The 25,264-nt window shown below is 52.9% G+C and overlaps 3 protein-coding genes across 7 annotated transcripts in view; all 3 read right to left on the bottom strand.

Annotated features, from left to right (window-relative positions):
• usp34 (ubiquitin specific peptidase 34) overlaps positions 1-4,381 on the bottom strand; it is a 28,205-nt gene extending 23,824 nt beyond the window's left edge. For all 4 annotated transcript variants that reach the window (XM_068322723.1, XM_068322725.1, XM_068322724.1 and 1 more), the window contains exons 1-3: positions 3,907-4,381; positions 647-737; positions 66-573 (exon numbers count right to left, since the gene is read on the bottom strand). In XM_068322723.1, coding sequence (XP_068178824.1) covers positions 66-573; positions 647-737; positions 3,907-3,949 — 642 coding nt within the window. In that variant the 5' untranslated portion in view covers positions 3,950-4,381. The remainder of the gene's footprint in view (positions 1-65; positions 574-646; positions 738-3,906) is intronic.
• Positions 4,382-5,330: 949 nt separating this feature from the next.
• On the bottom strand, positions 5,331-15,672 carry xpo1a (exportin 1 (CRM1 homolog, yeast) a). The gene is made up of 25 exons (XM_068322369.1): positions 15,103-15,672; positions 14,526-14,658; positions 12,703-12,804; positions 12,507-12,579; positions 12,371-12,432; positions 12,179-12,223; positions 11,917-12,098; positions 11,785-11,833; positions 10,848-10,967; positions 10,630-10,758; positions 9,518-9,676; positions 9,170-9,352; positions 8,957-9,095; positions 8,692-8,873; positions 8,463-8,619; positions 8,207-8,370; positions 7,876-8,010; positions 7,607-7,790; positions 7,399-7,505; positions 7,017-7,211; positions 6,760-6,928; positions 6,513-6,647; positions 6,280-6,439; positions 6,101-6,197; positions 5,331-6,031 (listed from the first exon to the last, which is right to left on the bottom strand). The coding sequence occupies exons 2-25, from the start codon at positions 14,649-14,651 to the stop codon at positions 5,885-5,887; spliced, it is 3,201 nt and encodes a 1,066-aa protein (XP_068178470.1). The 5' UTR covers positions 14,652-14,658; positions 15,103-15,672; the 3' UTR covers positions 5,331-5,884.
• A 231-nt stretch (positions 15,673-15,903) lies between these two features.
• fam161a (FAM161 centrosomal protein A) lies at positions 15,904-23,629 on the bottom strand. Of its 2 annotated transcripts, none has more exons than XM_068322243.1 (7): positions 23,415-23,629; positions 22,008-22,237; positions 17,577-18,662; positions 17,120-17,287; positions 16,949-17,048; positions 16,585-16,775; positions 15,904-16,400 (listed from the first exon to the last, which is right to left on the bottom strand). In XM_068322243.1, the coding sequence occupies exons 1-7, from the start codon at positions 23,538-23,540 to the stop codon at positions 16,127-16,129; spliced, it is 2,175 nt and encodes a 724-aa protein (XP_068178344.1). In that variant the 5' UTR covers positions 23,541-23,629; the 3' UTR covers positions 15,904-16,126. The 2 variants fall into 2 exon arrangements, with proteins under 2 accessions (XP_068178344.1, XP_068178346.1); XM_068322245.1 differs by lacking the exon at positions 23,415-23,629 and adding an exon at positions 22,657-22,782.
• Positions 23,630-25,264: the final 1,635 nt, after the last annotated feature.

Genomic DNA, 25,264 nt, shown 5'->3' with positions numbered 1-25,264 from the left:
GCGTTAGAGGCGTGTCTGGTTTGTGTGTCTGGGGGAGGGGCCTGTGTGTGTGTGTGTGTGTGTACCTCGATGGTGGGGTGTGTGTTGTGTTTGTAGGCGGTGTACAGCGGGAACTGGATCTGGAAGATCTTGGCGGCGCACAGCAGCAGCTTCTCCCTCTCGTCGGTGCTCCAGGAGCCCAGCGGGTCGTGGGCGTCGCCATCCCCGGACACGCCCACTCCGCCGCCGCCGCCTTCCGCCACCTCCATCTGGGACCCGTGCGGCTGCTCCGCCCCCTGACCCTGGACCTGCGCCTTACCCCCGTCGGGGGTGTCGCTGTCCTCCTCGGCGGAGTCTCTCTCCACGTTGACGGGTTCGTCCTCGCCGGGCGAGGATGGGCGGGGGAGGCCCCCCGGCCCGTCACCGGCGCCACCCCACTCGGGCCCCGCCCTCTCCTTCCGGGCGTGGCCGTGGGCGGCGCACAGGCGGTCCCTCAGGCTGCTGATCTGGGTGATGACCAGGTTGATGAGGGCGTAGACCAGCTGGTTGAAGACCTCCAGGTGTTTGTAGTCCTTGAAGCAGCACAGACATTGTCTGCAGGGAGACAGGAGGTGTGAGGGTGGGGTCAAAGGTCACATGAGTGCAACTAGGGAGGAAGCAGGCTGACCTCTGGGTCCAGGAGCCGATGTAGCCCAGCACCCGCAGGGCGTGGTCCTTCTTCAGCTGGAAGCCGCCTTCACCGCTGTCTGCATCTGAAACTGATGGGGAACCCGGTGGGGGGGCGACCTGTTAGAGCAGCTGGGACCAGAACCCCGCCACCCCACAGGACCCCCCCACAAACCCCCTCCCCCAGGCGGAGGACCGTCAGAGTCCGTCCACAGAGTCAGGACCGAAGCTAGAAGCTAGTGTTAGCCCATAGCTAGTTTAGCAGATGGAGTCAAGTGTTGTTTACGCTAACCAGTGTAGCATGCTAGCATGTTAGCATTGTTCCACTTATAGCTAACAGTTAGCTTAGCTGCAGCTTACTAAACCATCAAACCAACAGTTGGTTTCATCTCAAGACAGAGCAGCAGCTTCCTGCCAAATAGTGAGCCCCCCAACCATCAGACCAACTTCACTTTTAGCCCCCCACCCCCACCCCCCACCATCAAACTGATTCTGCCCGACTCAGCTGCTTTCAGCATCTTTTTTGACCAATCACAGTGCTTGTTTCACAGTGGGAGGAGTCAGGTTGGGGTTTGGTAACACCAGAGTCCTGTCCCATAAAGCTGGATTAACCTAGTCAGGCTTCCTCTTCCTTATCTGGCTTCACTAACCCAGACATCCACCCTCCAGATTTTCGGTACCATAAAGCCGGCTATCAACTCACTAATCCAATCCAGACTTGTCCACTCTAGATCTGTGCGCGCTCACATAAAAAGGGCGGAGTTTGCTGCATGCGACCAATCACAAACATGCAACAAACCAGCCCGAGACGCATATTTCACAACGGAGGAGCAAACAATAATAATTAATAAATACGATCAATACAAATCAATAATCCAGGTAAACAGCAACACAGCTGCAGCTGCCAAACGGAGCAAGGATCTCTGGGAAAACATGGCCGACTGCGTCAATGAGGAAGTTAGTGCCATTATAATATTACTGCCCCACTATGACTGCACTTGTGTATCTGACTACAGTAACATGTGTGTGTTCATACATGTGTGTGTGAACCACATGTTTGGTTATGACATGTGATCGTAGCCCCGTGACCTTATGAACAGCTCTACGTACTGTGTTCTTCACAGGTTTTCAGCATCGCCAGCAGAATACATTAAAGTACCGATCAATCAATCAATCAATCAATCAATCAATCAATCAATCAATCAATCAATCAATCAATCCATGATCTACTGAAACAAATCATTGATCAATGACATTCTATCTGTGTCTTGCTTGTAACCCGTCCAACGAGGGATTTCAGGACATCATAATAATGACCAACATCACTCAGAAATATATGAACTGTCTCAAAGACCCTCAGGTCAATGCACACTGTGGGGGGCTGTCAGCGCGGGGTTGGGGTGCGTTCCATTCCTGATGTGAGGCTCCAGCAGCTGACAGATGTAATGTAACCCCTCCCCCCAAAACCTCTACCTTTCTACAGTCATTGTTCAGCCAATCCCAGCGGATTACAGCCATCCCTAAATATTCTCTCTGCCTGAGCGCTCTGCACACAAGCTGTGACCCGAGATCCACCGGGTTCTCAGGGAACGGACGGCCCGTTTTCAGGAGAACTGATTGGTCAGTAGGTGGGGCTGTTATACCTGCTGAGCTCTGATTGGTCAGTAGGTGGGGCTGTTATACCTGCTGAGCTCTGATTGGTCAGTAGGTGGGGCTGTTATACCCGCTGAGCTCTGATTGGTCAGTAGGTGGGGCTGTTATACCTGCTGAGCTCTGATTGGTCAGTAGGTGGGGCTGTTATCCCTGCTGATCTTATCCTGAACTTATCCTGCTCCGGAGCAGGTTAGGTGTTCAGCATAGGTTACCACGACAACGTAGCCCGATAGAAAGTCAGCCACCTTTATGGTACCGAAAAGCCAGGGTTAAGCCTGAAGTTATCTGGCTAAGCGGTAATCCAGTTTTAGGGTACAGGCCTCGGGTTCGTGTGTCGGGACTTGGTGGTCGTGACCCTGACCATGTGACCAGACCGACCCCCCAGCCTGATGATGATGATGACCTTCACGTCTCCATCAGTGAAAACCACCCAAACACCAGCAGAACTCCTTGTTGCCACGGCGACCCCCGAGTTTGACAGCAGCATCACAAACAACAAAACAATAGCTGTTTACGCTCCTGGTAAACAACCCCCCCCACATTCTGGCCGCGCCCCCACTACAGGAGGAGAACCCCAAACACCCCGGGTCTGAGGGACCATCAGGAGGACATTCCTGTCCAGGACCAGGACCACACGCTGGGGGAGGGGTCACCCCACACACCTGTCCACGACGGGCCGGACACCCCCCACAGACTAAAGCAGCTTTTGAATGAACCAGACCCGGTAGCAGCTCCTAGGTACCGTTGCCGGGATCCGGGGGGGGGGGGGGCTAACGGGACTCCGGTGGGTGGCAATCCGGACACGGACGTGGAACCAACACCGGGGTGATGAGACCCACATCCTCACCACCCCGGTGCTCCGGTCCCATGCGAGGGGGTTAGCTCACATCCCACCACCGCCGTCTGTCGGGCCGGACCGGACACCGAGGGCCCGGCACCGGCCGGTCGGCGGGGCCTTCCGGCCGCTGGACAGACAACAATGGGCGGCAGCGGGGCGGACGGCCAGCCGCTGACCCGACAGACATCACAGCACGTCAGCCTGCTGGCAGCCAGCATGCTAACATGCTAACCGAGCTAACGAACCAGCAGCAGCTGCAGCAGCGACCTCCGGCCCCCACGATGCCCCCTTCCCCGGGTCGGACACGCAAGACGGGTTCGGAGCCCCGGCAGGAGTGTCACACGACCCGGGGGTGGAGGGGAGACGGTCCGAGTAGATCCAGGAGCTAGCTTCAGTTAGCCTCAGCCTGCTAAGCTGAGCCAGCTAGCCTGGGCTAGCATCGGTTAGCTTCAGCTAGCTGGCCTCAGCTAGCCCCCGGAGCGTTTGACTGACAGGCCTCAAACTGCATTCTGGGAAGGAAAACAGTTCGGAACCGACTCGTTTTTCTCCCGCGACTCGACCGTCAGGGATTCGGACCCCTCCGGGATCACCGCCGGGCCTTCCGGGGTGTCATGGCAGCGGAGCCCCGGTCGGGATGGGAGCTGGTCCCGCAAACACAAAGTTGGGCTGAGCTAGCCTGATAGCTAGCTAGCCTGTTCCCAGAAGCCTTAGCGGTGCTAACGTGAAGCAGCTGCTGCTCCGGGTGTCAGGAAACCCGTCCGGGGACTTACTTTCATTTAGAACCTCCACCAGCTCGGCGCAGTTTTCACACATCGTTCATGGAGGGGGAGGGGGGGCAGCGAGCTCACACCATTGCCCTGGACACAGTCGGTGGCAGCTGGTTGTTGTTGGGGGGGTAACAGGCCCGGGGAGGCAGTGGTCGGTGAAGGTTAACCCTCCAGAAGAAGCCAGCGGCAGCGAAAAGACGGCCAACGGGATTCGCATCCGAGCGCGGCCGGAGAACAGCAGCGGCTCCGCGGCGCTGAGGGCAGAAGGCGAGTCAGCGTCCGATCCGAGCGGCGCTGGGGAGAGCAGACACGGCGGCCATGTTCCAAGAGAAGGGGGGCGAAACGGAGTGCGCACATCGGCACTTTCCGGCCACTCGTCCTCGGTCGTTCGGGTGTTCTCGGTCGTTCGGGTGTTCTCGGGAACTCTCGCGAGATCTTCCAAAATCGCGGCGCTTGTTTGTTTTTTAACCTCCGCGATGGAATCCGACAAGAAACGATTCGGTTTTTATTGAAAGAAACGAATTTATAGAATTATAAACAAAATAATAAAAGTTCTTAATTTAACTTATTTCAGTATAGATGATCGTTTGTTTTATTTTCATTTACTCTGGTTTCTATTTAGAATTGGAATTATTTTAGTCATCTTTCACAATGTACAACGAAACAACTCTTGCAGTGCCAAAAAATACTAAAAATAACAGCAAATTATATATTTATATAGTATATTGGTACATTTTCATGTATAAATTATGACTATATTATGTAATTATATATGTCGTTTATATACAGTATATATACAATTATATATACATAAACTACACATTTGTACCTCATGCTTGTTCCATGTGCAGTGAGTGTACGTAAAGGATTCTGACAGGAAGTCAGCTCTTCACGTTTCCTGTGATGTCACCCTGTCCTTCAGGTTCGTAGACGTTTGTTCCTGAAGCTGAACCGTCTACCGGACACGTGTCCTGTTACCGGCGTGTCGTTTACTCCTACACCATCCATCCACGTGCCTTTCTTCTTCTTTGGTTGGTTTTCACCACCGTCACAGCTGGAGGTCACGTGACCAGCAGGTTCATCATCTCTGAAGCGCACCAGGGGCCTTCAGGTGAACCTCGGTTTACCTGTTCAGTGAACCCATCTCCAGGTTGAACTGTAGATAACCAAAGTTCTGTTTTGAACTTTATTCATTAACATATTTTAATATTCGGTTAATATGAATCTATTTTAAGCTGACATTTTTATTTTTAATATAGAACAGAAAAAGTGTCTCCGTCTCGTCTTCAGCATTTTCTTCCTCATTGTGGGTCACGGGGGTTGCTCTGGACTAATAAAAGTTTAATTGTTACAGGTTTCTTACTGTGTGTTTTTACAGTATTTGATGTACTTCACTGGTTAACAAACAGTCACACAGATGATTTTGTAAAAATATCCAACTTTATATTCTGCGTACTAAGACAGCTTTACAAACAGGATGATGAGCGCACAGCCTTCCTTCCATCAACCCAAGCTCCAGCCAATCAGAGCCCGCGTTACAAAAAACACTGACAAACCAAAGAGAGGAGCGTCGCGTCGCTCCTGCGGCGAGCGCTAAAGGAAGCGGGGGGGCTCTCCGTCTCGGCGTCCGCAGCGTATTTTACATATTAACAGGGGGGGTGTGGCTAAAAGAATTCTTCATGCGGGCGTTCAGGAACCATGTGACCAAACGCAAACTCAGCAAAAGGGGAAAGGAAACGTGTGGCGTCACACCGAGGCTCGTAAAAAATAAGCTGGTAGGGCAAAAGGGGTGGGCGTGGGGGGTCAGGGGTCGCGTCTCATTTACAATATTGACAATGATTTGGTCGCCGTACAACCGAGTGCTGGGCCCTCCCTCTGGCCCCGCCTGCTTCGAAACACACACACACACACACACACACTCGCAGACAAACACATGAAAGGACAAACGGCGGTGGTGACTCCGCCTCCGGCCCCGCCCCCTTCAGTCGCACATGTCCTCGGGCAGCTCGTGGGGGTTGAGGATCCCCGGCACCGACATCTGCAGCTTGTGCTTCTCCTCCTGCGCCTGACGCAGCGCTGCCTCCCGCTCCTCCAGGAACAGGTCGCTGGTGTCCTCGCCCGCAAATTCCTGCAGGGGGCAGAGGGGCAGGCGTTACACTGGCCACGCTCCCCCAGGGAGGCTCCGACCGGTTCTCACCTTGATCTGCACAAGGAAGTCCCTCAGGTGCTCCTTGAAGGCGGGGATGTCCTGGTTCAGGCTGAACAGCCCCGTCACGAACACCTTCACCTGGGCGCTGGAGACGGACGCTAGGCGTTAGCACGACACGGCGGGGTCACATGACCCCTGACCCCCCCCACCCTGGTAGGTGTACTCACTCCTGCAGGTTGGGGAAGGCGGTCTTCAGCAGGTTGGCGATGTACTCCTGGACATGGGCCTGGTTGCCGGTGGCGCCGGCGGCGCTCAGGGCGACGCTCACCTTCCCCTCCTCCACCAGGTTGAACATGTAGGCCAGGATGGTGGCGTGCATCGTCAGCCCTAAACACAGGGGGGGTCAGTCCAGAGACCAGGTGACCCGGTGAGGGGGGGGTTAGACGGGCGGCGGCTGTACCTGCGGTGTGAGACGTGTCCGTCACCACGGAGAAGATGTGCTGCAGGATGTCGCAGAAGTACGTCTGGTAGAAGCTCTGCGCCGCCGCCTCCTCCCCCGACACGTTCTGGAGAAGCGTGAAGAGGATCTGGAGACCTGCAGAGACCGGCACAGACCAGGACCCGTCAGGGACCAGCACAGACCAGCAGAGTCCAGGAACCCGTCCAAGTCCAGGCACCTCTAACCACACCCGGCCCCCCCAGCTGACCTGTGTCGGCCACGTTCCTCATGGTGTGCTTGAAGGCCCAGATGATGGAGTCCAGGATGAGCTTGAACTGGGCGGGGGCCATGGACAGGAAGGCGGGGAAGCACTGGGACGTGGCGGCTTGGAGGAGGTAGAAGAAATGGGTTCTGTGCTCCGGGAATTCTTCAAAGTCCTGGTGACATTGGGGTGGGGGAGTGGGGGGCGGAGTTAAATGCTGCACCAGCGCTCCACCTGACAAGGGGGCGGGGCTACAGGCTCACCTTGTTGATCATGTTCAAAGTGCATTCAAAGACGGCGTCGAAGATCTTGGAGATCTCCCCGGTGATGTGGAAGCCCAGCTTGTTGACGATGGTTGCCATGGTGCTGAGCACCTCGGGCTCGCGCGCCGCCGGGACGTTCCTCTGGTAGTCGATGAGCACCGCCTCCAGCAGGGGGGGCACGAAGTTCTCCGCCACCTGGACCACAACGAGGCGTCAGCGGTCGACCTCCACCAGTACTAGCTAGCAATACTAGTTAGCTAGCAGTATCAGTTGGCTACCAGTACCAGTTAGCTACTAGTAATCTAGCCATCAGTCCTAGTTAGCATCAATACTAGTTAGCTATCAGTGCTAGTTAGCTATCGGTGCTAGTTGGCAGTCTCACCATCTGGGGGTCGTTGGAGCGACTGACCCATCCTGAGATCAGCTTCAGCGTCTCCCTCTTCACTGTCCTCATGCTCCGGATCAGGGGCTGTTTGGTCACCATCTCTCCTGTAGCAGGACCAGAGGTCAAACCGGGGTCAAAGGTCGAACCAGAGGACAAACAGGTGAGACTACACGAGTCCTGAACGCATCCGACAGAGCCAACCCACCGTTGGTCTGGACGGCTGAGGAGATGTTCTCGCTCAGACACTTGTAGACGTTGAGCATGTCCAGGTAGATGCGGCCCAGCTGGACCACGAAGGGGTGTCCCACCGCCTTGCAGGCCCTCACGTTGGTCTTCAGGATGCTGCCCAGCTGACGGACCGTCTCCGCGTCCTTCAGGATGTCCACGTTCTGCAGCAGAGGGCTTCACGTAAGACCTTTGACCGTTACGCGTGTCTGAGGAGACGCCGGTGGGACGGTGGTGGGCGGGGCTCACCTTGGTGGCCTGCTGGATGATGCTGTCCCACACCTGGTTGGGGAGGAGCATGTACTTCTCTATGAGGAGCTCCTGGACCGCCTGGTCCGTCTGAGCGCCGATCATGTAGCCGACGGCCTCGTAGAACGTGTGCACCTGAGGAGACACGAGCAGAAGCTTCAACCACGGTCGAGTGAGACGCCCGACACCAAAGCATCAGACATGGAAGCCTCCAGACACCAAAGCCCCCAGACACTGAAGCCGTTAAGACATTAAAGCTGACAGACATCAAAGCTGTGAGACATCCTGAGGCGGGGCTTGCAGAGGCGGGGCCTCCAGAGGCGGGGCTGACCTGCTGCGGCTGCAGGTCGCAGATGATGGTGTTGATGTTGTTGAGGATCTCGTCGATGAAGGGCATCACCTCGCCCACCTGGACCTGAACGAAATGACGCCGGCACTTCTGGGCGATCTTGATGAAGGTGTCACACGCCATGTCCTGCACGCCGTCGTGGGTCTCTGATGAGGAGGGGGAAGAGGACGAAGGACAGAGCGGTGATGATCGGCCCCATGTGGTCCTCCTCAGACGTACGTCTGGGTCCGGGTCTCACCGTGCATGAACTCAAACAGCTTGTTGACAACGGTCTTCAGGAACTTCCAGTGGGCTCGCAGGAAGCGGGGGTACTGCCCCACGATGTACATGATGTTTGAGGCGATGATGGCCTTGTTGTCCTTCCCTCGTTTCTGCTCGCACAAACCCAGAAGGTCCTGGAGGGACGACAACCACGAAGGTCAGACAGGAAGATGGAGTCAAACAGGAAGTGGGCGGCGGTGGCGCACCTTGATGACGGTGACCAGGAAGCGCTTCTCGTCCTCCTCGTGCATGGCGCCGCTGATGGAGCCGATGGCCCAACACAGCATGTTGAGGTTCCTCCAGGACCACTCGGTGCCGTTCACCTGGTTGTGCAGCTTCTCCGTCATGATGCGCTCGGTGTCGGCGTAGTCCAGGTGGGTCAGGTACACTGGACACACAAAGGGGGGACGTGCCTGAACGGGTCTGACCGGAACCGGGACCGCCGCAGTGGGAGGGGCGGGGCCAACTCACCCAGCGTCTCCCTCATGTTCTTGTAGAGGTTGATGGCGTCGGTGTCCTTCATGAACTCGCGCACCACCTCCCCCTGGTCGTTCTCCACCACCAGCACCTCCTCCGGTTTGGCCATGCGGCTCACCATCAGCAGGCGCACCTGCAGGGAGGACGCGTCAGAGCTGCTGGAGGCGCGACGGGGGCGGTCCTGTGGTGCCAGGAGGCGGGGCTTACCTGGGACAGCACGGGCAGGTAGCGGTGTCTGCGGGGGGGGATGTCGGACAGCAGGGGGGAGCTGGAGGTGGCGAAGGGGCTCTCCTTGTAGAGCTCCGCCGCCAGGTGGTTCCAGTATTCCAGGCAGATCTTGAAGATCTCCGTCTCCTCCACCTCCGACACCAGCAGCATGTAGTGGAGCGCCTGGGGGCGGGGCATAGTGACATCATCACAACGTCCAACCGCTTTACCATCAACACAGTCCTTCATGGTGATGCCGCGGTTTGCTCCGGTTCTTCAAACCGCTCTCCGTGGCCCTCCCCCCTCCCTGGGCGTGGCCCTCCCCCCTCCCTGGGCGTGGCCTCCTACCTCCATGAGCGTCTCCCTCAGGTTGGGCCTCCTCTCGATCAGCGTGCCGTGCTCCTTCAGGAAGGTGCAGAGGAACAGGCTGAGGTTCTGGATGAAGTTCTGCTCGTCGTTGTTCCCGTTGGCGTAGGCCTGCCTGATGTTGGTGTTCAGAGGCAGCATCTGAGCAGAACCAAAGCACAACGCCGCCGCCGCTCAGTCAGCGCGTCGCCGCAGAACCACCGAGACCCGAATGGATTGGAACCCACAGACGCAAAGACGGAGCCTCTGAGGACCCCAACCCATCCTCTGGGCAGGAGAACATCTGCCAGAGGTTTAGGTCCCTCCAACAGCTAGCAGCTAGTGGAGCTAGCAGCTAGTAGCGGTTAGCAGCTAGTAGAGCTAGCAGTAGCTAACTCAAAGAAGAACTGGACCAAAATTCTTTGTAACGTAGACGACATCTGGAACTCTAACGTTCAGGACAGGAAAGAGCAGTTGCCATGACAACAGTTTTTGTGTCAAACCTATACCTGTAACTGTTATTATGGGATGTTGCTGCTGATCATTGGGGTGAACCCTGAAGCCACACAGACTCATGAGTGCAGGCAGGAAACGGTATGCTGTACTGCTGTACTTCGGATTTTGATGGAAATAAAATAAAATGCAGCTGAGAAACAAATTTAGAACAACGTAATGTAGCGTTACCATGGAGATTCGATGCTAATGGATACCCATGTTTCCATGGAAACATGGCGTGTGTGCACCTGCTTCAGCTGGCTCATGGTGAGTGTGTGTGCACCTGCTTCAGCTGGCTCATGGTGAGTGTGTGTGAGTGTGTGTGCACCTGCTTCAGCTGGCTCATGGTGAGTGTGTGTGTGTGTGAGTGTGTGTGCACCTGCTTCAGCTGGCTCATGGTGAGTGTGTGTGAGTGTGTGTGCACCTGCTTCAGCTGGCTCATGGTGAGTGTGTGTGAGTGTGTGTGTGCACCTGCTTCAGCTGGCTCATGGTGAGTGTGTGTGAGTGTGTGTGTGCACCTGCTTCAGCTGGCTCATGGTGAGTGTGTGTGTGTGTGTGTGAGTGTGTGTGCACCTGCTTCAGCTGGCTCATGGTGAGTGTGTGTGAGTGTGTGTGTGCACCTGCTTCAGCTGGCTCATGGTGAGTGTGAACTGGCTGGTGAACTGCTCCTCGTACTGGTTCACGCTCACGCCGGCGATCTCAGTCAGACATTTGAGCGTCACGTTGCGGAACATGGGAACGTTCAGGAACTGCAACGGGAGAAGGTGTGAACGATGGACAGGAGGTGGGCGGAGCCGAGGGCAGCGGCGTATCCCACAATCCCCTGGGGCGGCCCCACCTTATACACCAGGGTGCTGATGAGCTTCGTCTCAAAGATGTAGCCCAGAGGGATCCAGTTCAGGAAGCGCAGGAGGGTCTCCAGCGTGGCGTGGACCAGAGGGGCATTCTGGGAGTTTTCCTACAGGGGGGGGGCACAGGTGAGCAGTGGGCTGGGGGACGAACTGGTGAGGCTGGGCTTGCGCTAGCCATTCGCCATTTCGTCATAGGCGAAGAAAATTCCAGATTGGCTACCAGGTTTCTAGACTGTGTAGCCACAGTGGCGTTCTTATTTTTACGGAAAAAAGGCTAAAACTCACAACTTTTTCGCTCTCTAGCGCCACTCGCTACTTCCGCAAGCGAGTGGTGCCAGCGCTGCTACAGCTGCTAGCGAGTGGCGCTAGCCGATGGAATTTAGCCGAAGTGACCCGAACGCTCCCGATCATTAAATATGCACTGGGGTCATGACCTCCTCTCGTCCAATGAAAAACAAAATATTGTTTTTTACAAGCTGAACCCGTGAATTGGTGTAAGACAAGGAGAGGACCATCGATCAAAAGAATCCAGTGTTTCTAGTAGAGTTTGTGTTAAAGTCCTCATTAATAAACAAATGGTGAATGCTGGGGGGGGGGAGTGGAGACAGACCGATCAGAAGGTCAATGAAAGATATTATCAATACTTGTTAGTAGTCTTAGACTTTTGTTCCCTCTGACCAGCAGGAATAACCAGTAAACTACCAGTAAACACTGAGTAATATTTAGTCTGACTGTATCTTCAGAGTGAATGAAGTTTTCAATGGTTGAATCTCACATTCATTCCTGCATAAAGTAGGACAGAAATAAAGAGAGTTCAGCTCCAGCTGTTGACTGGCTCAATTCTTTTACACCGAGCCACAGTGGCTGAGACATACTAGCTCCTGGTGCAAGCCCAGTGAGGGGGGTTCTGACGGGTCGACTCACCATCACAAACTGGCACAGCTGGAAGATCTGGGAGAACTCGTTGCACATGCTGAGAACCAAGATGACATCATCAGCGAGGAGGTCACGTAACCCCGGTCGCTCAGGTCAGGTGACCCCTCCCCCCCCACTCACCTGTCCTTCAGGTGCTTTGCCTTCACCTGGGTCATCTGGCCGCTGGAGAAGTCGAACACCTCCTCGCTGAGCAGCTTGAGGATGATCATGTTGTTCTGGCAGAGGCTCTCGCTGGTACGGCTCGCCCCCACGATGTCGCTGATGAAGGTGGGCCAGTGTTTGGGCCACTCCTGCTTCAGGATCTGGGGGGGAGCGGAGGGAGAGGGGTCATGGCCCCGCCCGACACGCCCGTGTGTGTGTGTGGAGGCAGAGGTCAGCTCACCTGAACCAGGATCATGTTGAGTTTGGAAATGTAAACGCCCTCCTTCTGCAGGGAGACACAGGTCAGTGCGGGGACACCGTTCCCACGGCAACGGGTCCGTTCCCACGGCAACGGGTCCGTTCCCACGGCAACGGATCCGTTCCCACGGCAACGGGTCCGTTCCCACGGCAACGGGTCCGTTCACACACTCACCTCCATGTTGGCGGGATCAGACGACGTCTTGATGATCAGGCCAACGACGTATTTCTTGATGCCTGAAACACAGCCAGAGGCCAGAGGTCAGAACGGCGTCCGGCCTGAGGTCGCTCAGAGGTCAGAGGTCACCCACCTTCACACTGGTTCCTGGGGAGGATCTTCCAGCGGGTCTTGATAACCGTCTCCAGGATCTGCAGAGCGTAATACTGACAGACACAGCGGAGTGAGACACAGGAGACATCAGTCACATGTCTATGCACCATAAGCCCCGCCCCTCACTTCCTGTTGTTATTGAAAAACACGACCGGACGTTTAAGTCGTTCCCCTACTTTAGTCTTCATGTTCTGGGAGAACTCCAGGATGCTGTCCACCCTGGTCCAGGCGTCCGGGTGGTCCTTCAGGTTGGTGAGGACTTCCTGCGCCACTCGCTGCTGCAGGGGGGTAGGGGGTGGGCGGCACAGAGAACTGTTAGAATCAGGGCTGACATGAATGACGCGCTGATGTCACTTCCTGCTCATCAAAAGTGAGACACGCCCCTTCATGTATCTCGGTTAACTCCACCAATAGTTAACATCAACTAGTTAGTTCCTACAGGAGGACAACATTGGTTCCTCCATCATTTAGTTCCTACAGGAGGACAACATTGGTTCCTCCATCATTTAGTTCCTACTGGAGGACAACATTGGTTCCTACATCATTTAGTTCCTACAGGAGGACAACATTGGTTCCTACATCATTTAGTTCCTACAGGACAACATTGGTTCCTACATCATTTAGTTCCTACAGGAGGACAACATTGGTTCCTACATCATTTAGTTCCTACAGGAGGACAACATTGGTTCCTACATCGTTTAGTTTCTACAGGACAACATTGGTTCCTACATCATTTAGTTCCTACAGGAGGACAACATTGGTTCCTACATCATTTAGTTCCTACAGGAGGACAACATTGGTTCCTACATCATTTAGTTCCTACAGGACAACATTGGTTCCTACATCATTTAGTTCCTACAGGAGGACAACATTGGTTCCTACATCATTTAGTTCCTACTGGAGGACACCATTGGTTCCTACATCATTTAGTTCCTACTGGAGGACACCATTGGTTCCTACATCATTTAGTTCCTACAGGAGGACAACATTGGTTCCTACATCATTTAGTTCCTACTGGAGGACAACATTGGTTCCTACATCATTTAGTTCCTACAGGACAACATTGGTTCCTACATCATTTAGTTCCTACTGGAGGACAACATTGGTTCCTACATCATTTAGTTCCTACTGGAGGACAACATTGGTTCCTACATCATTTAGTTCCTACAGGAGGACAACATTGGTTCCTACATCATTTAGTTCCTACAGGAGGACAACATTGGTTCCTACATCATTTAGTTCCTACAGGAGGACAACATTGGTTCCTACATCATTTAGTTCCTACAGGACAACATTGGTTCCTACATCATTTAGTTCCTACAGGACAACATTGGTTCCTACATCATTTAGTTCCTACTGGAGGACAACATGGTTCCTACATCATTTAGTTCCTACAGCAGGAACTAAATGATGAATAAACTGAATTGTCTTCAGTCTCCATGAACACAAATGCATTGTGGGATTATTTTCGAATCAGAAGTTCACAGAGATGTGGAGAAAAGAAGGCGGAAATGCTGCAGGTGACGCTAACAGGAAAGAAGAAAAGCCTACAGGAAGTGACATCAAAGCTAACTATTGACCGAGATCTGAGGAATCGTAACATGACACGAGAATTCTGAACCTATGGGGTGTTAATGTTACGCTGCTCAGCGGGGTGGGGGGCTACAGTCTTTGGATACGGCGGAATGCGGTTACTCATATCTACAGATATGTTCGTATCTTGAGGACCAGCTGTATCAGGAAAAATAAAAATAAACTGTCGAGTCATGATGGTCCAAGGCGTCTGTTTGGATCTGGATTCAGACCATAATCCGGATGCAGGAGATTAAGCTCTATTTTTAGTGGGATCACATTACCACAGCACTGCTGCTGTGGTAATGTGCTGAGCTGAGACCACGCCCATCGGCCCCCCCTGTGCCCCCAGGAGGTCAACAGGTTCAGATCCCACCAGTTGCATGTGAACGTGTCAGTGGAAGGTCACGGGGTCGGGGGGGCTCACCTGGGATCCGATGTCGTGGTACATGGAGTTGACCACGTTGTCCAGCAGGTTGATGTCCAGCTTCTTGCTGAAGTCCAGCAGCTGTCTGGCCGGGTGATCCGCCAACATGGTCATTTCTGCCGGCATAGAGCTTCTGAAGTGGGGGGGGGGCAGGGTTAGAGCTCATCAACACACACACACACACAGGTTTGCGTCTGCAGGTGACAATCTGCCCCACCATGGCTGTTAGCGCTAACTTTCTAGCTGCTAACTCCACACGTCAAACATGGCAACCCGCGTGCTCCACTTCAGAAAATGGACCAATCACAGGCCTATGAGAGCGAACTGCGCCCCCGTGTGGCCGCAGCTGAATCCCCTCCATCCCACCGTAGCATTAACCACCGTTAGCATTAGCTGCAAACATTAGCACACACCGTTAACACCGCAGCCTGCTGTCAGTGTGGCGGCTAGCTAACTAGCTAGCTAACCCCCCAGTGAACACATACACATATATAGGTATACATAAATCTGTTGGATGCTAACGTTAGCCGCGGTGGCTAGCGGATGTTACGGTTAGCTGTAGCCGGGCTGGACTCACCTGGGGGGTCGTGTCCAGGGGGTGGGGGGGGGACGGAGCCGCGGCTGGCCGGCGGGTTCACGCGTCAGGTTATGTGGAGCTTTCGGGCGGCAGCGGGACGCTGCGGTTACATGGCACCCGAAACCTCCGCTGCTAGTAGCCGCAAGCTAATGCTAACGTCCCGGGATGACACAACAAAGCTAAACTAAAAACACACGAACGAAAAATAGTTGATGTTGAATTAAAAAAACACTTAAAGTTTAACTGCGTGTAGTTTGGTGACGTGATTTTATCATCAACGATCAATCTGAACCACCGAGTGCCAGCAGGCTGTTAGCCACCTAGCATGCTAAAGGAAAAGTAAAGGATTTAAGTCTGCGGGCTAATGTAAGCTAAGCTAACAGCACAGATTGACTGTGTTCCGGGTCATAATCGCGCGCGGGCAGCGTCTCGTGATTGTTTCTGCTCCTATTCACTCTCACTGAGGCAGCGCGCGACGGTTCTCACGCGCGACTCTGAGCTCATGCTTCCATCCGCGGACCGGTTGGAACCGGTTGAGACCGGGATATTCATTCTCGGTGGTTCGGCCCGCGACGCGCCGCGTAAAATTTGGACTCAACGCCCGCCCACCCCGGCTGTGGTTGGCTGCTGTGGGCCGGACGTCACCTGCGTCATAGGCTGGGAGGAGCTGTCAGTCTGACTCCGCTCTGAATGGACGAGCTTCAACCCGGAAGTACCGGCCGCAGTGGGAACCCAAACACATCAGGACGTGTTTTTACAACAACAATAAGTTTATTAGAGGAATCCTGACGTGACGTCACAACAAAAACAAAACAAGTCACATGACCAACTTTGTTCCAACACTACAGGAGGGGTCCTGAACTGTAAAGATAGATAGATAGATAGATAGATACTTTATTAATCCCGGAGGAAATTGCATATATCCACAGTGTGTTTTCAATTGCCCCTTGGGGACAAATAAAGTTTTTTTGAATTGAATTGTTCCAATCCCATGATGCAATGGGTTTGCAAACGTCACAAGACATCACTGCGACTCGTGGTCACTGTCGTCCGAGTAATACTGATGGTCTCCGCCCTTGTCTCCGCCCTCCTCCCTGTCTCCGCCCTCGTCTCCGCCCTCCTCCCTGTCTCCGCCCTCGACTCCGCCTCCATCGTCTGAGTAGCAACCACTGCCGTCTTCATCCTGACCGGTGGGTGGAGTCGCCCCGCCCCCTGGATCCACCTCCACGTCGTCATCCAGGAAGACCTTCCTGTAGCGAACAGGTAGCGACCCCTCGTCCGGGTCGTCATGGCAACCGCTGCCAACAGCAATTAAAAAGGAGTCAGGGTCACCTTTGTGTGTGTGTGTGTGTGTGTGTGTGTGAAGTCACACACACACACACACACACACACACACACACAGACACACACACGCGCACACACACACACACGCACGCACGCACGCACGCACGCACGCACGCACGCACACACACACACACACACCTCAGCTTGCTGTCGCTGGATGCAGAGGCGTCGCTGTCAGACCTGGCTGTGCTGCCAATGAGCTCCCGGGTCAGGTGACTTGAGGTCAGGTGACTTGAGGTCAGGTGACTTGAGGTCAGGTGACTTGAGGTCAGGTGACTTCCTCCCAGGGCGTGGCTGAAGCGCTTCTCTGCTGCCTGTTTGGCGTTCCTCTGTGGGGGGGGGGGCAGACACACGTGAACCCACCTGAACTGGTCCAGGACCAGGACACACACTGGACCAGCAGGACCAGCAGGACCAGCAGGCCCTGGTGACCCGGTCCAGGTTCTGACCCGGTCCAGGCGACCCGGCTCTGACCGGTCCCGGTGCCCCGCCCCAGCCCCACCTGTGCCACCTGCTCCAGCAGCAGCGGCCTCCCGCTGACGCGCCGCTGCCTCTCCAGCACCTCCTGCTGGTACTCCCTGCGCCGCTGCAGCTCCTGCCTCCTGCACACACAACACGGGTCAGCCCCCCAGGACCGGGACCCGGACCCGGACCCGGGTCGCTCCAGGACTACCTGAACTCCTCGAGCTTGGGCAGGTGGGTCTGGGCCAGGGCCAGGTGGGGGTCGTGGGCCCGGGCCCGCCGGGACACCTCCCTCTGCAGCCTCCTCTCCCTCCTCCTCTGCCCCGCCCTGCGGCGCTCCTCCTCCTCCTCCGCCCTCCTCCTCTGCTCCAGAACCTCCCTACCCACACACACCACCGGGTCACGGGGGGGTCGGGGCCGGAGGGGCTCAGGGCTTCAGAGGGGGAGGGGGCACCTTGAACAATGGTCTAAGGGGTCTAGGGCCATTTTGGAGGGTGGGGTCAGGGGTTCTCTAGAGTCTGGACCGGACAGGGGGGGTCTGAGGCGGTCTCTAGAGTCTGGACCAGACAGGGGGGGTCTGAGGCGGTCTCTAGAGTCTGGACCGGACAGGGGGGGTCTGAGGCGGTCTCTAGAGTCTGGACCGGACAGGGGGGGTCTGGGGCCGGTACCTCACGGCTTGGTGGCGCCTCCTGGTGGCGTCGGTGTCTTTGGCGGGGAGGAGCTCCACGCTGCCGGAGGGGGAGGAGCAGAGGCTGGAGGCGGGGGTCCGGGTCGGCCCGGGGGGGACGTGGGGCCAGCGCGGCGCCCGGGGGGGGCTGCTCTGGTCCCTCTGGATGTCGGCCAGGATGCGGTCGCGGTGGGAAGGGATGTGGGCGGTCCTCAGCTGGAAGGGCTGGCAGGCGGTGGGGGGGCGCACCTCCCTCTGCCGCTCCAGGTGCTCCTGGAAGCGCCGGAACCGCGCCCCGTAGTCGGGCACCTCCCTGTTGATCTGGGGCCGGTGGGAGAAGGTGGCGCCCCCGGCGGCGCCCTCCTTAGCCTTCCTGCGCTCGTCCAGTCGTTTGGCGAGCGCCCCGGGGGGGGTGGCGGCCCCCAGCAGCGTCTCCTGGGCCCTCATCTGGATTTTGATGGCGCGGTAGAGCTGCTCCTCCCTCATGCGGTCCTCCACCGAGGCCGCGGCGGCGAGCACCGCCCGGGGGACGGGTTTGGCCCTGAAGGGCGGGGCCGGGTCCTGGTGGGGGGGCAGCGGCGGGTTCCGCTCTTTCTTCAGGCGCTCCCTCTCCAGGAAGCTGAAGGGCTTGGGGACGGTGTTGGGAGGGGGGTCGCGCCGCTGCACGGCCTCGTACACGTGGGCGGGGGCGGGGCTAGCCCGGAACTTCCTTTGGCGTTCCGTCAGCTGGTCCAGCTGCCGCCGCAGCGCCGCGTTCTCCAGCTCCACCTCCGAGCGTGTCTTGATGCCCCGCCTCTTCTTGTCCGCCTCACGCAGCGTCATCTGGAAGGGTCGGGGGAGGGTCACCCGGGGCTCCGCCCCCTTCTCCGACGAGGCCGACGGCGGGCGGCGGCGGAGGAGGCGGGGACTCAGGCTGAAGTTGGACCACATGGTCCTGATGTGTTCTCTGGGAGAGACCAGAACGTTCTCCAGGGCGGGGTCACCTTCACCTGGGGGGGGCGACGGGCCACAACCCCCCCTCAGCTCCACCGCAGACAGACTCCGCCTCAAACGGCGAGAGAACACCGGGCTGCTGTTAGACCACGCCCTGAAACACACAGACCAATGAGGACGAGTTTAAACACCTGAAGAGACTAGTTTAAACACCTGAAGAGACTAGTTTAAACACCTGAAGAGACTAGTTTAAACACTTGAAGAAGAGACTAGTTTAAACACCTGAAGAGACTAGTTTAAACCCCTGAAGAAGAGACTAGTTTAAACACCTGAAGTAGAGACTAGTTTAAACACCTGAAGAAGAGACTAGTTTAAACCCCTGAAGAAGAGACTAGTTTAAACACCTGAAGAGACTAGTTTAAACACCTGAAGAGACTAGTTTAAACACTTGAAGAAGAGACTAGTTTAAACACCTGAAGAAGAGACTAGTTTAAACCCCTGAAGAAGAGACTAGTTTAAACACCTGAAGAGACTAGTTTAAACACTTGAAGAAGAGACTAGTTTAAACACCTGAAGAAGAGACTAGTTTAAACCCCTGAAGAAGAGACTAGTTTAAACACCTGAAGAGACTAGTTTAAACACCTGAAGAAGAGACTAGTTTAAACACCTGAAGAGACTAGTTTAAACACTTGAAGAAGAGACTAGTTTAAACACCTGAAGAAGAGACTAGTTTAAACCCCTGAAGAAGAGACTAGTTTAAACACCTGAAGAGACTAGTTTAAACACCTGAAGAGACTAGTTAAAACACCTGAAGAAGAGACTAGTTTAAACACCTGAAGAAGAGACTAGTTTAAACACCTGAAGAGACTAGTTTAAACACCTGAAGAGACTAGTTTAAACACCTGAAGAGACTAGTTTAAACACTTGAAGAAGAGACTAGTTTAAACACCTGAAGAAGAGACTAGTTTAAACCCCTGAAGAAGAGACTAGTTTAAACACCTGAAGAGACTAGTTTAAACACCTGAAGAAGAGACTAGTTTAAACACCTGAAGAGACTAGTTTAAACACTTGAAGAAGAGACTAGTTTAAACACCTGAAGAAGAGACTAGTTTAAACCCCTGAAGAAGAGACTAGTTTAAACACCTGAAGAGACTAGTTTAAACACCTGAAGAGACTAGTTTAAACACCTGAAGAAGAGACTAGTTTAAACACCTGAAGAAGAGACTAGTTTAAACACCTGAAGAGACTAGTTTAAACACCTGAAGAGACTAGTTTAAACACCTGAACTAGAGACTAGTTTAAACCCCTGAAGAAGAGACTAGTTTAAACACCTGAAGAGACTAGTTTAAACACCTGAAGAGACTAGTTTAAACACCTGAACTAGAGACTAGTTTAAACACCTGAAGAGACTAGTTTAAACACCTGAAGTAGAGACTAGTTTAAACCCCTGAAGAAGAGACTAGTTTAAACACCTGAAGAGACTAGTTTAAACACCTGAAGAGACTAGTTTAAACACCTGAACTAGAGACTAGTTTAAACACCTGAAGAGACTAGTTTAAACACCTGAACTAGAGACTAGTTTAAACCCCTGAAGAAGAGACTAGTTTAAACACCTGAACTAGAGACTAGTTTAAACACCTGAACTAGAGACTAGTTTAAACACCTGAAGAGACTAGTTTAAACACCTGAAGTAGAGACTAGTTTAAACACCTGAACTAGAGACTAGTTTAAACACCTGAACTAGAGACTAGTTTAAACACCTGAAGTAGAGACTAGTTTAAACACCTGAACTAGAGACTAGTTTAAACACCTGAACTAGAGACTAGTTTAAACACCTGAAGTAGAGACTAGTTTAAACACCTGAACTAGAGACTAGTTTAAACACCTGAACTAGAGACTAGTTTAAACACCTGAAGAGACTAGTTTAAACACCTGAAGTAGAGACTAGTTTAAACACCTGAACTAGAGACTAGTTTAAACACCTGAAGTAGAGACTAGTTTAAACACCTGAACTAGAGACTAGTTTAAACACCTGAAGTAGAGACTAGTTTAAACACCTGAACTAGAGACTAGTTTAAACACCTGAACTAGAGACTAGTTTAAACACCTGAAGAGACTAGTTTAAACACCTGAAGTAGAGACTAGTTTAAACACCTGAACTAGAGACTAGTTTAAACACCTGAACTAGAGACTAGTTTAAACACCTGAAGAGACTAGTTTAAACACCTGAAGTAGAGACTAGTTTAAACACCTGAACTAGAGACTAGTTTAAACACCTGAACTAGAGACTAGTTTAAACACCTGAAGTAGAGACTAGTTTAAACACCTGAACTAGAGACTAGTTTAAACACCTGAACTAGAGACTAGTTTAAACACCTGAAGAGACTAGTTTAAACACCTGAAGTAGAGACTAGTTTAAACACCTGAACTAGAGACTAGTTTAAACACCTGAACTAGAGACTAGTTTAAACACCTGAAGTAGAGACTAGTTTAAACACCTGAAGAGACTAGTTTAAACACCTGAAGAGACTAGTTTAAACACCTGAAGAGACTAGTTTAAACACCTGAAGTAGAGACTAGTTTAAACCCCTGAAGAAGAGACTAGTTTAAACCCCTGAAGAAGAGACTAGTTTAAACACCTGAAGAGACTAGTTTAAACACCTGAAGAGACTAGTTTAAACACCTGAAGTAGAGACTAGTTTAAACCCCTGAAGAAGAGACTAGTTTAAACACCTGAAGAAGAGACTAGTTTAAACACCTGAAGAGACTAGTTTAAACACCTGAAGAGACTAGTTTAAACACCTGAACTAGAGACTAGTTTAAACCCCTGAAGAAGAGACTAGTTTAAACACCTGAAGAGACTAGTTTAAACACCTGAAGAGACTAGTTTAAACACCTGAACTAGAGACTAGTTTAAACACCTGAAGAGACTAGTTTAAACACCTGAAGTAGAGACTAGTTTAAACCCCTGAAGAAGAGACTAGTTTAAACACCTGAAGAGACTAGTTTAAACACCTGAAGAGACTAGTTTAAACACCTGAACTAGAGACTAGTTTAAACACCTGAAGAGACTAGTTTAAACACCTGAACTAGAGACTAGTTTAAACCCCTGAAGTAGAGACTAGTTTAAACACCTGAACTAGAGACTAGTTTAAACCCCTGAAGAAGAGACTAGTTTAAACACCTGAACTAGAGACTAGTTTAAACACCTGAACTAGAGACTAGTTTAAACACCTGAAGAGACTAGTTTAAACACCTGAAGTAGAGACTAGTTTAAACACCTGAAGTAGAGACTAGTTTAAACACCTGAACTAGAGACTAGTTTAAACACCTGAACTAGAGACTAGTTTAAACACCTGAACTAGAGACTAGTTTAAACACCTGAACTAGAGACTAGTTTAAACACCTGAACTAGAGACTAGTTTACAGGTGAGCTGATAAAAATGCTGACTCGTGACAAACCAACACGGTTACCGTTACATCCTCTAAACACACCCACCGGTGCCCTCCCCCCGCTGCGGCCCCGCCCTCCGTCTCCACGGCGACCAGCCTCAGCCTCCTCTGGTACAGCGCCTCCAGCTCCTCCATGGTGCGCTGGTGCGCCTCCTTCAGCTCCTCCAGCCGGCTGTAGTACTCCTCATGGGAGAAGAAGATCCCCCCCAGGTCCGGGCGCCCCTCCTCCGAACACGGGTCCGAACCCGAGTCCGAACCCGAGTCCTCGTGCTCCAGCTGTAAAGGTCAAAGGTCAGATAAAGATCAGGTCAGGCACCTCCCAGCAGCCCGGGGGCCTCCAGGAGAGCAGCAGCCGGCCCCCCTGGCTCCTCTAAGCCGATTATCCTGCAGCAGGAGGGACGGCGACCACATGACCATCTGCTGGAGCCCAAAGGCCGGATTACCTCAAACGCCTCGCCAAACACACCCGGTGTTCTCGTTAGCATCGTCAGACTACGTACATTCCTGGGACGCTAGTTTTAAATACTTACAATATAAAAAAAAAAATCGATGCTACTTTTTTCCGCGATATAATATTGGGAAAAAATGCACTTCCATTCAACAAAAAAGTCACAATATTTCCGTGTCACCACGTCCAACCTCGGAAAACTCCGTTATGTTTTGATCAGGCGTGAGCTTCTCATCCCCAGACTCACCTGTGAGATTCTGCCTCACTGAAGTCGACCAAACGGCAACACGTCTGAGCATTTTACACGCTGCAGCGAGAGACGTGTCGGTCCTTTAATATCACCATGACTACGAACAACCAGGTGACAATGAATTCAAACCCATCAGAAGTTACTGAAGAAACAGAAAGAGAGATTGCTGAGAACACTACGGATAAAGACGCAGGAGACGCCCAGAGGAAACCAGCAAGAATGAATTTAAGGCAAAGAAAACTATTGGGTGAAAAGCAAAAGTAAAAAAACAAAACTGAACAACATCTTTATTCTAAAACTGTTGTTTTTTTCCAGAATGACCACCAGGCTGGGGCATTTTGGTAAAACTAATATATAATTTTACTGTAATTTGACTTTTTTACTTAAACAGTTTTATGAATGTCGGGGGACACTCGTTCTTTTGGAGCGCATCCCAGGGATGCACTGCTTCTGCTGTGGGTGAGGACAGGAGTGTGGGGTTACAGTCAGAGGTCATCGGGTTGAATCCCTGCAGCAGCCTGTCCCCCCCCCCCAGGACTAAACCTTTAACCTGAATCCAGGTCAACGTCAGCAGGACCTAAACTTTTATTTCAGCAGAATTTCTTTATTCCGCTTACAGCTAATAATTATTTTAATTTGAAGGTGCAATTTAGCACAGCGGGTATTTTTATTTTGAAGGTGTCACCAGAATAAGGGTCATTAACGGTCATTAACGGTCATTAACGGTCATTAACGGTCATTTTGATGGTCGTTACCTCCGTCTCGTTGTCCACGTGACCCGTCCGCCGCTCGTAGGAGGCTAACGGGGCTTTGGTGCGCGGGTCCACCGGCGCCTTGAGGCACGCGGTGACCAGAACGTTCCCCCGGTGACCGTCCGCCATTGGTCCGGCGACTCTGCACGAGCCCCGCGTCACGGCACGCGCGAGCTGCCTCTCGCCGCGTCCTCCAGCCCGGCGGTTACCAGGCAACTGGCTGCCTGCTCGCAAGAGGAAGTGACGTCGTGACGGGCAGGAAGCCGCATCCTTACAAATTAAAAGTAGAAACGGAGCTTTAAGTCTGATGAAAACATTTTGATTTTCGCCTCAAAACTTCGTCAAACTTTAATTGAATGAATGGTTTGAAAAACTAACTCATTCACAATTAAAGTTTATTTTACTATTTATAATAAAGTTTATTTTACTTTATACAATTTCCTCCGGGATTAATAAAGTATCTATCTATCTATCTATCTATCTATCTATCTATCTATCTATCTATCTATCTATCTATCTATCTATCTATCTATCTATCTATCTATCTATCTATCTATCTATCTATCTATCTATCTATCTATCTATCTATCTATCTATCTATCTATCTATCTATCTATCTATCTATCTATCTATCTATCTTGACCGCTGACTGGGCTGAAAATAAAACCAGGTTTAGTTCAGGAACCTGGAATAAATCAGGAACAAATCAGGAACAAACCAGGAATAAATCAGGAACACTGAATGAAAGGACACCCTAGGCTGCAGTTCGATGATCGACTTTGTGGTCGTGTCATCGAACTTGCGGTCCCATGTCTTGGACACTCAGGTGAAGAGAGGGGCGGAGCTGTCAACCGATCACCACCTGGTGGTGTGTTGGCTCCGATGGTGGGGGAAGATGCCGGTCCGACCTGGCAGACCCAAGCGTATTGTGAGGGTCTGCTGGGAACGCCTGGCGGAATCCCCTGTCAGAAGGAGTTTCAACTCCCACCTCCGGCAGAACTTCACCCACGTTCCGGGGGAGGCGGGGGACATTGAGTCTGAGTGGACCATGTTCCGCGCCTCCATTGTCGAGGCTGCCGACCACAGCTGCGGCCGTAAGGTGGTCGGTGCCTGTCGTGGAGGGAACCCCAGAACCCGTTGGTGGACATCAGCGGTAAGGGATGCCGTCAAGCTGAAGAAGGAGTCCTATCAGACCTTTTTGGCCTGTGGGACTCCTGAAGCAGCTGATAGGTACCGGCTGGCCAAGAGGAATGCAGCTTTGGTGGTTGCTGAGGCAAAAACCCGGGCGAGGGAGGAGTTCGGTGAGGCCTTGGAGGACGACTTCAAGACGGCTTCGAAGAGATTCTGGTCCACCATCAGGCGTCTCAGGAGGGGGGAGCAGTGCAGCATCCACACTGTATATAGTGGGGATGGGGAGCTGCTGACCTCAACTCGGGACGTTGTGACTCGGTGGGGAGAATACTTCGAAGACCTCCTCAATCCCGCAGACACGCCTTCCCATGAGGAAGCAGAGTCTGGGTTCTCTGAGGGGGGCTCTCCTATCTCTGGGGTTGAGGTCACCGAGGTAGTTAAAAAGCTCCTCGGGGGCAGGGCCCCGGGGGTGGATGAGATCCGCCCGGAGTTCCTAAAGGCTCTGGATGTTGTGGGGCTGTCCTGGTTGACACGCCTCTGCAACATCGCGTGGACTTCGGGGACAGTGCCTCTGGATTGGCAGACTGGGGTGGTGGTCCCCCTTTTTAAGAAGGGGGACCGGAGGGTGTGCTCCAACTACAGGGGGGTCACACTCCTCAGCCTCCCTGGCAAGGTCTGTTCAGGGGTTCTGGAGAGGAGGGTCCGTCGGGAAGTCGAATCTC

The sequence above is a fragment of the Antennarius striatus genome, chromosome 8, assembly GCF_040054535.1.
Source record: "Antennarius striatus isolate MH-2024 chromosome 8, ASM4005453v1, whole genome shotgun sequence".
Taxonomy (NCBI): Eukaryota; Metazoa; Chordata; class Actinopteri; order Lophiiformes; family Antennariidae; genus Antennarius; species Antennarius striatus.
The sequence above is the reverse complement of the archived record's forward strand: the minus strand, read 5'-3'. Positions and strand labels throughout refer to the sequence as shown.